The sequence below is a fragment of the Notolepis coatsorum genome, assembly GCF_963971535.1.
Source record: "Notolepis coatsorum genome assembly, chromosome: 2".
NCBI classification, from domain to species: Eukaryota; Metazoa; Chordata; class Actinopteri; order Aulopiformes; family Paralepididae; genus Notolepis; species Notolepis coatsorum.
The window spans coordinates 200,299,746-200,313,714 of record NC_140166.1 but is presented as its reverse complement, the minus strand read 5'-3'; the positions used below and the strand labels follow the sequence as shown (position 1 = coordinate 200,313,714).

Here is a 13,969-nt window from a genome sequence, read left to right as displayed (position 1 = left end):
TAGAATAATATATTTATGAAATAAAATATAGGCTAGGGCTGTACAACTGTTTAAGAGGTTCACAAAAATTATGTGGGATATAAACTAAATTAAATATAGCTCAATAGATAGATAATACAATTATAACAGCTTTTATCGAAAGCGCTTTACAATTTGTTCCTCACATTTTACCCATTCACTCACACATTCACACACCGACGGCAGAGGCCAACCATGCAAGGTGCCGACCTGCTCATCGGGAGCAGTTAGGGGTTAAGTGTCTTGCTCAAGGACACTTTGACATGCTGCCCGGAAGGAATCAAACCGGGAACCTCCGGATTCTACACAAAGTCATTTAAAGGGGCGACAGTAGAGTAGGAGGTAGAGTAGTCTGGCAATCCGGAGGTTCCCTGTTCGATTCCCGCTCCTACTGGGCAGCGTGTCGATGTGTCCTTGAGCAAGACACTTAACCCCTAATTTCTCCCGATGAGCAGGTTGGCACCTTGCATGGTTGCTTCCGCCGTCGGTGTGTGTGAATGTGTGAGTGAATGGGTAAAATGTGAGTAACAAATTGTAAAGCGCTTTGGATAAAAATTATAAATTATAACCCACTTTGTAAATTTGTTCGTAAAATATAATGTACTAGGCAATTGTATAAAATGTACTATTATAGACAAGTATTAGTAGTGGTAATATATTCAGTTGACAAGTATCAGTATGATCACGTGGCAAATCCTATGTGGAAATATCAAGCAAGTTGATATGTCCTGACAAACAAGTCAGCAGGAGGGTAAGTGATATTGTTTGTCTAGCAGTGCAGAACTTGAGTGCATAGTATTATAGACATACTGTAGTAGCATAGTACATAATAGTAAAAGATTGTAGTGTGGAATGTTTTACCAAACAGAATGTTTTTGTAGTTGATGATCCAGCTTTCATCCCAGAACATCTTCTGTTTCTGGTACTGGAACCACTGTGGGAAAAGAGAACACGGCGGTGTTGACCTTCTTGCATGCAGAAATCATCCATTCTCAAGTGACACATAAATAATCAACAAATAGATTGACCATCAGTGAATGTGATTTCCAGAACTCTCCTAAAAGGCACGTACAAGTTCATCCTCCTGTTGTCGCGGTGATCGGTCGTGCCCGCGTGGATTGGCACCTGTGTGTGTGCGTGTTTGTGTGAATGAGTATGTGAGTGCATGCCTGCCTGTGTGTCCTGAATCGACTATAAAATCGGGGACACATTTCCGATTGCAATGCGAGTTTATTGGAGATGGACTTTTCAAAGACAGCCATTGTATTGGGTAAGGTTAAAGGTCCCATATTTAGCTTTATTTTTCACTTTTTGGGCAATTTTACACAATTCCTGTGAGTCTATGGAACACATCTGTACGTTTTTTTTCAATCAAATAAATGTTTTTGTATTTTTAATCAAGAACTTTGGTGCACCACTTTCTGCCCTTCCAAATTCCAAGCTGTTTTTGGCTGGGCTCCGCCCATACTTTGATTGACAGTCACCCACCTGCAATAGCAGATGCGAGAGCCCCCCCCCCCCCCAAAGTCCTAATCCCTCCCACCCATTTAATCTAGTGAAGCTGCTGTCTTGTCTGTGTGACTGGGTTGAGAGAGTGAGAGCTCCCCCCTCCCCAAGTCCCAATCCCTCCCACCCATTTTATCTAGTGAAGCTGCTGTCTTCTCTGTGTGTGATTGGGTTGGCTAGCTAGCGGCTAACGTTACATTAACGTTACGAGGGTGCATTGCAAAGCTTATTTAGAAATTACATTGAAGTTTTCACTGCACATAGAAACAGCACAGGGGGAAAGCTGAGATTTATAAGCACTCTGGAGCTATGCTGTCGAACACTTTTGAGGAAGTGCTGAGAGTGGAACAGCTGAAGGTCTCTGCTGTCGAAACCGCTTCCGCATTATTTCCACTCGCTGCTCATATAAACGTATCACAGTTGATTGTGGGCGGGCGGTGGCAGATCAGAGTTCTAACACGTATTCTTACACGTCACAGATTGACGTACATTCAGAATGGCTTAGTTCAGTGGGGGAGGTTCCTGCCTCAGCTATACTGAAGAAACAGGACTGGGTAGAGATTTCACATCTAGTCAGTGTTGGTACAACCCCACATTACTAGAAAACAATGCAAACCACTGGAAAAGACCATTTATAAGATAGGGGACCTTTAAAATAACATGCCAACATTTTGGGAAATTAGCTTATCGTCCTCTCCAGAGAGAGACAAGAAGATAGATACCAGTTTTCTCTCTGTGCGTTCAGTAGAAAGCTATCTTGCTGCATGTTAGCCTAGCTTAGCACAATGAATGGATGCGGACATGGCCGGTTAGCCTAGGCATTGTCCAACTAACACCTCTCCCCCGAAGGCTAACCGGCCATGTCCGCTTCCATTCATTGTGCTAAGCTAGGCTAAGGTGCAGCCAGATAGCTTTCTACTGAACGCACAGAGAGGAAACTGGTATCTATCTCAAGGGAATGACTGTAAGTTAATGCAATGTCTCCAGTTTAGGCTGAAGTAAATGTGTGTGTGTGTGTGTGTGTGTGTGTGTGTGTGTGTGTGTGTGTGTGTGTGTGTGTGTGTGTGTGTGTGTGTGTGTGTGTGTGTGTGTGTGTGTGTGTGTGTGTGTGTGTGTGTGTGTGTGTGTGTGTGTGTGTGTGTGTGTGTGTGTGTGTGTGTGTGTGTGTGTGTGTGTGTGTGTGTGTGTGTGTGTGGTACAATGAAGGGCATATATGTGTGTGTGTGTGTGTGTGTGTGTGTGTGTGTGTGTGTGTGTGTGTGCACACGTGTCCGTGAAGATGTGTGTGTGTGTGTATTTTGGGGCCTCACCACCATAGATAAGATGAAGCCGGTGCAAAATAGGGCGACAGGCAGTCCTATGGCCACTTTGATAGTGATGGACATGGGGCAGATACCGCAGTCCGCCGGGCAGGTCAGACAGTCTTCCATGTCACAAACACCATCTCCACAGACTACACACACACACACACACAATTATGAAAGCTTGACTCTCAACCACTCCCCATTTCATATAACGCAATATCAAGAGGCACACAACAACCGCTGTTTGGTACAGAGAATGGTGTTATGGAAAAATCACATGTTCACCCTCATTACATTCCTTGTGCAATATTTAGTGTAATATTCCTTTACTCCATTTACGATAAACCAGCTTACTGGCATACATTTTCTAGTGTACAGGGGGCATGTTTTGTCTGGAACAACTCTAATGACCAACTCTCTCTCATAACAAATATAAATATACAAATATATATTAGCGACTCAGGTCCTGCTAGCCAGATGCTAGCCTCACACTGTTATCTTATGAGGACTGCCTCATAACCTTTTCTCTGTATGGAAAACCTTGATTTCTTAGTATCCTTGGCCTCGTGGCTCACTTCGCAGATTGTCTTCTGCTCTCTGTATCGAACTGAGACTCTGCACAGAATAAACTATCTTTTCTTCCTTTCCATTAACTCAATCTCAATTTATTATTATATATTTAATTTTGTATATGTTTTTGGTAGATTTGTATTGTTTTTCTCCGGGCAGTTCGGCAGAGAGAGAGAGAGGAAGTATGGGAGATAGAGGGGGAAGACATTCGGCAAAGGTCGCCGGGTCCGGGAGTCAAACCCGGGACGGCCGTGTTGCACCGCAGTGCTGTACGTGGTGCGCCACCTTGGAGCACTCTCGATCTCAATTTCTCTTAAGTTCACCGGACTTGGTCAAATAATTTTCCACAACAACGGTCACACACACTTGGCGCGGAGAGACCGGTTCCCCCTGGGAGCCATATTGTTCTGCAGCATAGTAAAAAGTGGATACATTATGAGTGTTACACACACTGACCGTGGGCACTGAGAACAACCACCTTGGACTCCAGCGCCGCGTGCATCTGCCCAATTTTGATGTGGGCAATAACGGAGGTCATGCCGTTATGAATCAGGACCACCTGATTGGGACGATACACAATAGAAACAGAGCATGACTAATAATAATTCACACCATTTTACATGCTTGGATTTCCAGGTGTGTGGGGTTTACCGCATTAGGTACACTGTAGAAAGTGTCAGATAAGTTGTCAATTACATGAAAGTGCAAGAAAATGTACTTTCAAATTGTCTCATTTATTTTGTATTTATTTATATAACCAGGTATGTCTTCTTATTCTTATTTACAATGGCGACCTGGCAAAAGGCACAGCCTGTGCAGAGTTAAAACAGAACAAGATTAAAACATGGTAAGACAAACGGAGCAGAACAAAACAGCCACAGCAGGCAAGCAGATACAGGTGCTAGTTTAGGAGCAGTTGCAAGTGTCAGTATAAATGTCCATGATAGTATCCTTGAAAGCTGATTTGGAGATGAAATTGTCTAGTTTTTTGTAAATTGTTACAGTCTGGACACGACAGACTGAAATGATGATTGACCAATTACTAATCTCTCTGACACTGGGTGGCGGAAATTAGAGGACGTGCCCTATTGGCTGCCTTCACATGGGAAAACATAGTTTTCATAAACATGTCTTAATGAGTGCTCTGTTAGTGGATAAAATTTGATGCAGTTAGGGCAGGCTTTCCCAAAGTAGGTGCCATGATGACGATAGTCTAGGGGTGTTGCCAAATAGTTAAACCCTGCTTATATTCAAAACACATTATATGGCCATTAGCAAATATTTTCTGAGTCTTTGCAAGGGGCCGATGGGCTAACGTTTAAAATACTCATTCACAATCCCATTGTTGAAAATATACTGTGGCGATCGGTGATGAATGAGGCAGTTCAACTTTATTTTTACTTTATTGACCGCTTGGACAATTATTCTCAACAGAAAGTTACCACTGGGTTATAATAAAAACAACAACAAACTGCTGGCTAACACTAACACTCACTTTGTATGACAAGTTAACTACTACTGAATTCACACACTAGCTCCCCTAGTAACTAGCTAGTTCTCTTCATTAACATAGTTCACTGATTCTTGAGAGTCGGGACAAAACATGTCCTACATAGAAAAGTCTAATTTATATAAAAAATTCATTAATTAATAATGATTGACATACTCACAAAGTTCAATCTAAAGGTATTGTGTATACTGATGTTATGTTTTAGCACATATATTTGTTTTTGGGGGAATATTTGTTTAAATGTATAATCTGTGGTTAGAAGCTCCCATGTAAATTTTCAGAGGGTCACATTATTGACCAGCGCAAAAAAGCTTGAAAAACCTCTCCACTTGTGAAAACATACATATCAAATCAAGGATAAGGGCTATAAATGTATAAAACAATGCATGCCATGAAACTCAAATAATATTTTCCATAGGAATCTGCCTATCAAAGTGTCCTCAGTTTATGTCAACTCCGTCAGACTTTTTCATAAACCTAATTAAATCAGGCAATAGCATGGCCAGCTCTATCCCTGAGGACCCTTTTTCCTTTCCCTGCCTGTGGTGAATGCAACACTACCACACATGGTCTGGTAAATTTGATACTTTTTGATATTTTAGACAAACAATGTCAATATTCCTATGGTGGACTGAATTCAAGTGTTTCAGTGAGATTATTAAGACAGCTAGCAACTGCCAAAAAACTAGCTAGCTGCAGTGCACAATACAGGCTTGGAGGGACAATGTGTGCCCTTTTGTCAACTCCGTCAGACATCAACTCCATCAGATTGTGTGTCTGACGGAGTTGACGTGTAAGCTGACGGAGTTGACAAATCCATCAATAACCTCATATATGCTATTATTATACTATTTTCGAACATGGCAAAGGATTTAAATGTTATTTCAGAGTTTTATCTGCACAGAATTATGCATATAATAGCATGCATTACAATACACCTCTGACTTTTAGAGCATGGGCAGGCTGTGGTCTGCTTATTGAATAATTGTCTTACTTTCCCAGCACATGCTCTATAGGCTACTCTATACATACTAGGGCTGACCCCTATTAGTCGACTAATCGGTCGAAAGGAGCCGTAGTCGACTGGCCAACCTCTTAGTCTAATATATATAAAAAAAAAAATATATATATATATATATATATATATATATATATATTTTTTATCATTCCTTCCAAAAGAAAAGAGGCCTAGAAGCGTGGCTAACGCTAATGGCACGCATACCAGAGGCTAACTGCCTACGAAAACAGGCACAGAGGCACTGAAAGAGGATTTCACCCATCTAATGAACACACTAGACAAATATCAAGATGTATCCATCAGTGGACCAATTGCATGCTTTTGCAGAGGACAAGAAGCCTTCAGTCGACTCCTTCAGACATTAAGCACCCCCCACAGCCCAAATGGAATGAAAAAAAGAAAAAAGAAAAGAAAATTATAAAAAATAAAAGAAAATTTAAATATTATACTTTTTTTTTTTTTTTTTTTTTACTAACGGCAGATTTTGGCCAATCATAGTCGACCATCCAAATCCTTAGTCGGGGATAGCCCTAATACATACACGTGTTAATACATAAATATAAATATATCACTTGTCTACGTGGTTGATTGATTGATGTAAAATCATAATGGTGCAGTGTGTAGTTTTCACTACCAAACATCTACACTCTTGCCTCTTATAGAGCAGGGAAGGAGTTCCATGTTGCCCTTTCATATCCCAGTAGGGATACAAGACAGAAGAAAACAGTTATTCTTGTTCTTATACTGTTTACTTAGATCATCAGAGCAAAGGTGCACAGTGGTAAACTGTGGATATTTCATCTTAATATATTTATAATAATTCTTAATATAGGACTGGTCCATGTGTGTCTACTGTAGATTGCTGCATCATCCTTTATCTGACTCTTTCCATCCATAGTGTAATACATTATGGTATGGAGTGATCAACAGGATAATATTTTGCTAGTCAGTTGTCTCAATATTATCAGTTGTCACAAGTGTAGAGTTCAAGAAAAATCAGGATCAGATAAAAATCAGATCAGAATATTCTAGATAACAATGCCAGACAGTGCAGGGAGTCTCTCAGACAGGAAAAGCAACAAAGTAAAACGCGAAAAAGGCATCCAAGAGAAATAAAAACTATGAAAGAGAAGATTACAAATGTAACAAAGCAACGAAACAACCTGATAAAAACAATAATGTGCAGAAAAAAGGCTACAAATACATCACCACTGGACTCTCCAGGCACGGAAACAAAGAAGATGCTATCAGGAAGCAAAGTAAGGAATCCGAAAATCCAAAAGGCCCTTCTATTCTACAACATCCCCAGAAGAGAGCTGAAGACAAACAAACAAGCTCCTGGCCCACGGCGCCAAAAACCAGCACTGAGTGTGTCATCACTCATCAGGCATGATTCTTAAAAAGTATCGTCTTCTTCAACAAATGAAAGAGTTTGGGTTAACCTACAAGTTAATGAGAGAAAAGGAGCAGCCTCAAAAAAAGCCAACATTCATACAGGGTATAACACAGACTGTTCAGGATTTCTTCCTGAACTCTGCACGTGTGACGACGGATAAGACTGACACAATCACCAGGAACAAGATCAAGCGGCAGAGAATGATCCTGCCAGACTCTATGCTCAACCTCCACACTGAATTCCAGATTAAGAACCCCACTGTAAAGCTGAGCTATTCTTCATTCTGTGCTCTGAGGCCCTTCTATGTCACAGCACCAAAAGCATCTGATCGGAAGACATGTCTGTCAAATACATGAAAATGCATGCTTAACACTATGGTCGCCAAAACCGCCGTACAGCATCTTTCCTCGCCATGCTCATTCTGCCAAAGACGCCGTACCACGTCTTTGATATCAATATTTCAAAAATCTGTGATCGAAATCATATTTCTCCCCCGGACACTTGAGATCTACTGTTGATCCCCTCTCAACTCTCCAACGGTTCAAGAGCGCCATCTGGTGGCCGATCGGCGGATCGCCCAGAGCGAAAACAGGAAATGGAAGCTGGTGCTCATTTCAATTCGGTCCGATCACTTGGTAATAGTACCAGGACTCGAGTTAGACACAACGGATAGCAATCCGTTACCAATAACTCGATAAACAACATGATTTTGGACGTATATACTATTATACAACCTGGAAATGGATCGCATATTTCTACATCCCATAATAGGAATATCTCTGCTCCACGCTCATCGCCCAACGCTATGAGGAAGCTACGGTAAGATTCAGCGTTTTTTTTTAACGTGTTCCATATAAACTGCTCTGATGATCATATCACCCACACTAGATGAATCATCTAACGTTGTCCACGGAATTATAAACGACCCCCCCCCCATCCGGTCAACATCAGATGATCAGTAGTAACTTCTAGAAGCACGTCCATTTGACATTTTTTATCTCGCGCAGATTCCTATCAAACTGTATTTCATCATCAATATAATGCATTTGGGGCTATAAATCACGTTCTGGAGAAAGCTGCAGAAAACGATAAAAACATACTTATACTTTAGACCGTATTTTAGTATGAATATGTGAATGAAAAAGTATAACGTTGCTACACCCTGAACAATAGATATAGGACGTTGAATGGGCCATAGTAATGTCAATTTAGCAATACAATTTAAAAAGTTATAGCCCTGCAAAGAAGGGGAACTTCTCCATATTAAATAGGGCTGGCGGAGGATGGTAAATTATGAATTTAAGCCTGGCGATCAAAGTGTTAATGCTCAAGGTCCTTAAAATGTCTGGTGTTGTGAAGTCAAACAAACTGGATGACAGTTTTCAATTAGTTTGTTGCTCTCCAGCAAGTGAGGCCTGCCTTCTTTGCGCCTGCTCACAATGTCTAAACAAAGGTACAGTTACAACCCAAGAGCAAGACAAAATTGATGTTCAATGGAGGCAGTGGGAGAGAGTTCAAGAAGACACACACAATGGAATCGACATAAACACTAAGCTCGTCGAACACCGAGGCAGCCTTTTAGAGCTCATCAAACTCTATGAGCAAAAACTCAGAAAGGAAACCACAACACATGTGTGTTCAGTGCGAAACCAGTCAAAAGAATACAGCAACACAATTGAGTCCTGTGATGAAAGTACAGCAATCGTCCATGTTGACTTTTCAGAATCCTGGAAATTCAAATATAAAGCTGAAGTTCAGGCCTGCCATTTCGGACTAAATCTGCCACAGATAACACTCCATACCGGAATGTATTACACTAAGGGTGGAAAGGCAGGGTTTTGCACACTGTCAGAGTCAAAGAGACAGGATGCTGCGGCAATCTGGACACAAATGAATCCAGTCCTAAAAGATATCAAGACAAAATATCCACAGGTTACCACCGTGCACTTTTGGTCTGATGGTCTGAAGTAAACAAGAACAAACAAGAACAAGAAGACGTTTTTTCTTCTGTCTGGTATCCCACCTACACTGGGGTTTGAAAGGACAACGTGGAACTTCTTCCCCACTTCTCATGGTAAGGGTGCACCAGACGGCATTGGCGGAACAGTCAAAAGAACAGCTGACAACCTGGTCCTGAGAGGAAATTATGTGACGGATGGACACATATTCTTCAAAAAGGTCTCAAACAGTCTGAATGGTGTTCAGCTGTATCACATTGTGGAAGAAGACATGCAAAGATACGACACACTTATCATGAATCCTCTCAAACCGGTTCCCTCAACAAGACAAATACACCAGATCATCGCACATAAGGACAGGATCCACCACAGACAACTATCCTGCTTTTGCAGCGAGATGTTGGATTGCCAGTGCTTCTGCCCAGCTACCTCCTATTACCATGGCAACCCAGGAGACCAGCAGTGATACACGGAGGGCAAGGAAGAAGAGACCTCTGGCCATGTTGTGGGAGGAGATGGAAAATGAGATGGAAGAGGGTATGGAGATGGAAGATGTAATGGAGGAGTTGGACGAAGAACCTTTGAAAGGTCCTGAGGGTATGGTGACAGTAACGACTGTTAGCAGCCTTAGTAATGGAGACTAGTTAGCAGTAGTATATGATGACCACTGGTGGCTAGCCAAGACCATCGATGTGGATAATGAGCAACAAGATGTGAAAGTGGAATTTCTGCATCCCCATGGTCCAACAGAAAAGGTTCAGCCCAAACGTGGCAAGAAGGATGTCTGGTTCTGCCCAGTTCAAGACATCATAGTGAAGCTAATCAGAAATGCAGAAGGAAAGGAAGAGGAGAAGTGGGTGAGAAAGTGGAGATCAGGAAGTGGTGTAGAAGAGGTAGATGAAAACAGGGACGAGTAGAAGGGGTCCTGGTCTCCATTACTGTTTTTGTTGTTGGAAACGGTGCATTTTGTAATAGTTGGAAACGGTGTATGTAAAGTTTGTTGTTTATTATAATTGAGTTAACAAAATGTTCAGTATAAGACAACAAGTTATTAGTTCTTATTATTGTCACTTCCATCTGTTTAAAAAATCCAATTTTGTCAACTCCGTCAGTTTCTCGTCAACAGCGTCAGATGTTTTTTTTTTTTTTTATCTTTTTCCCCCTTCATTTTCCTCCGATTTTCTCCCATCCCAATGTTAGTCGTATGCCAATTCCCAATCCCTTCCTGGTCGCTGCACACTTACCCCCCACAGTCAGATCATCTGGGAGAGTGGAGGCTATCACGTGCTTCCTCCGACACACGTCCAGCCAATCAACCGCTTCTTTTCACCTGGCAGCGCGGATCCTCCCTGAGAGGGCGTAGCGTGTGGAAGGATCACACTATCCCACTCAGGTCCTATCCGCGCTTAGCAGGCGCCCCGACCGAACTGTAGGAGTCGCTGTTTACAACGACCCGGACCCACCCCGCCAGCTTCTCCCACCCTCTAATACAGCCAATTGTATTAGTGTGAACGGCCAGCCAAGCTGGTGACAACCCCGGAGCTGTGAGCTGGATTCAAACAGGCGAATCCAGCTCACAGCTTCTGGGTTGGTGACGAACGCAATCTCCGCTACGCCACCTAACCGCCTGTCAGATGTTTATTTTTGTTAATTTTGGGGAAAATACAAATTACTTCTTCAGTTTATGTTGTTTAAGTAATAAAGGAGCGTTAGATCTTCATCCTCTTGTGTCTTATTTACTTAATGATATTTTTTTTAATCATATCAAAATTAAAAACAAAGTTTGAAAATGCAAATATTTCTAACTCTGGGTTTTCAGAATAGTGTGAAATTACACCTGAGGTTTATATATTATATTTTATTGCATACCAGAGTAACTAAACACTATTACAACATACATCAGAACTTTAGATTCTTGTTGGACTGGAATAATTAGAATTATATACTTTTTTGTGTGTCTGACGGAGTTAACACAAATCAAGTTTCAAATTTGTTGAAATTTTTTTTCTATGTAGAGCCCGCACCTTTTCATGGTTAAATAGCTCAGACCTTTCTCTACATGAATATATAACTCTAATCAATATAGTGTGTATTCTCAAAATATAATATTTAAAAAGTGTTTTGTCCCGACTCTCAAGAATCAGTGAGTTATAGTGCAGTTATCACAGCCATCCTAGCTCCGAAGTCCAGTTCTCTTGCTCTACCCTGCACAGCGGCCGACACACACACTAAACTAGCGCGCAAAAATAAGCCCTCAGAGAGGGCTTAATGCAGCCTGAGCTGTAACCCTGAGCTTTCTTTGAAGTTGCAAAGATTGAGTTTTACCAATGATGCATTACTAAGTACGCTTTTATCGCTTCTCAGTCTCAGAAAACCAACTCAATTAAGATGTCATTCTTTTCAGAATTTCATTGGCTACACAAACGGTCAATAATTTTCAGCATCAGTGGTGATTTGTCATTGAGAGGCGAAACCGTAGGTGGTAACTTTTTCAAAACTGACGCTTATTGGCTGTTTGGTCTTATAACCAGAGATTGGAAGCAAGTAATAGGTCAAGCGGTGTGTCATTCAAAGGGCGGCCTGTCGGAATGTTAAGTGGTTCATCTTAATCAAGGATGAATATATGATGCATCATAGCTTTTTGTTCGCTGATGGGGTCCCATGTTGTGCAGTAGGTGCCTTTTTATTTAAAATGTTTTGCCCCTGCCCTTCAAACAGCTTGAGTCCGCCACTGGTAGTCGTAGATTCAAGATTCAAGATTGTTTATTGTCATGTGCACAGTTAAACAGACAGTTTGCCATACAATGAAAATCTTACTTTGCTATTGGTGGTATTGGTATTGTCCTACTGGTATTGTCCTATTTGGCAAACCTTACCCACTTACTTTAAAAACAACCCCTAAGAATTACTTCCTAATACTATTTGACCCAAAGGCCAGCTAGTATGGGTTGGTTTACCTTTGAACTCCATAAGTTCTGGCTCATCTTGCCTGCTTTGGAGACAGTGTGTGTCACGATCTTGCCATCATCAGGTATCCAGGGGCCGCATATTCCCCCATGTCTCTGTGAGAACAGGTGTCAAGTTAGACCGCACTCTCAAGATTCGACACTGGGTGCTGAAATCCCATTAAGTATTATATAGAAAAGAAGCAGTGAAGCTAGACCAGCACTCTCAGGTTCAAGAATTTAATGGCAGCCTGAAACAAACATGTTTCGGAATTACATATTCCTTCGTCAGTGTTATAGCTTGCAAGCTATAACACTGACGAAGGAATATGTAATTCCGAAACATGTTTGTTTCAGGCTGCCATTAAATTCTTGAACCTGAGAGTGCTGGTCTAGCTTCACTGCTTCTTTTCTGTGAGAACAGGGCAAGACCAGTCAATTATATACAGACCAATGTGCTTTACATACAAAAGGTAATGAAATAACAAGGAAAACATGCAGACGCAATAGATTAAAACAACAACAACAACAACAACAACAACAACAACAACAACAACAACAACAACAACAACAACAACAACAACAGAACAATATAACCAGGGATGTCAATATAGGGGGTGCGGACCATGCTGTACCCAGGCTCTTGGTGTTGAGGGGCCCAAAGAGAGTAATTAATACCTATACACTACATTAAATGGCTACCGTATTGACATTATTATCTGTCATTTACAAGGTGGCTGGCGGCTCCATAAAAATGCTTACAATTTGTAAGTAGGCCTATAATGACTATATATTCACCATTACCATCTTTACCCATGTTTCAATAGTGTGATAGAGAAAAGGAAAGAACAGTATATATAAATCATGACGTGCAATTTTCATTTGAGCTTCCTAGATGCATCCACACCTATAGAGCGGTCTCATAGTCAAGCACACCTGACCAGCACTGAGAGCAAGTTAATGAATGAATCGGGAGCGAAAGGGGAGAGAGAGCTCGCGCTCGAGACAGACCATAAGCGCCAGCGGGCAGGAGTGGACGTTGGCGTGGTACACGCAGCAGTTCTTCTCGTTGGCGTTGTTCCAGTGCACCGGACACTCGTGCTCGGTACAGAACCGTTTGGCCTCAGACGCGTCGCTGGAGACAGAGAGAGAGAGAGAGAGAGAGAGATGGGCAGGAAGGACGTCATTAAAGATTACACAATACTTTCTAAGGATGTAATCGCCACGGTTTGTGTCCTCACGGAAAAATATTCCTATTCAATATTTTTGTTTATGTTCTTCGCACTTCGAGAGTACTCTCCATCTATCTATTTATTTATTGGTACGTTTTTCAAGCAACACCTGGGTGAGTAATGGGCCTGCCTTGACTCACCCCTGAAAACGCATCCTCAAGTTACACGGTCAACATCCATTCTTACATAATAGATATAGATTGACTATTGGTAAATTATATTATCTGAACATTCCTAACAGGCAGGTGAGTGCATGCCTGTGTGTGTGTGTTTGGTGTAGGCATGGCACTCAGGATTCCAGTAAGGGCTTCCGCTTATGTAAATACGCACCTGAAGTGGAATATCTTGTTTTGGACTGCATACTCATAGAAGGAATCTGAGGCTGTGACCGTGTAGGAGACATTGAACTCCTCCCCGTTGGTAACCTTCTCAGGAGGACGCAGCACCCATGCCATCTCCAGACCTGAAGGTGCACACACCCATAATGCACATGTCTGAACATATATGTAACA

The 13,969-nt window shown here is 41.7% G+C and overlaps 1 protein-coding gene across 1 annotated transcript in view; it reads right to left on the bottom strand.

Annotated features, from left to right (window-relative positions):
• LOC311223690 (atrial natriuretic peptide receptor 2-like) overlaps window positions 1-13,969 on the bottom strand; it is a gene marked incomplete at its 5' end in the record, with an annotated part of 29,943 nt that overhangs the window by 12,806 nt on the left and 3,168 nt on the right. The window contains 6 exons of the mRNA XM_084308462.1: window positions 880-952; window positions 2,835-2,977; window positions 3,855-3,957; window positions 12,238-12,342; window positions 13,237-13,360; window positions 13,788-13,920. Of these exons, the coding sequence (XP_084164588.1) occupies window positions 880-952; window positions 2,835-2,977; window positions 3,855-3,957; window positions 12,238-12,342; window positions 13,237-13,360; window positions 13,788-13,920 (681 nt within the window). The remainder of the gene's footprint in view (window positions 1-879; window positions 953-2,834; window positions 2,978-3,854; window positions 3,958-12,237; window positions 12,343-13,236; window positions 13,361-13,787; window positions 13,921-13,969) is intronic.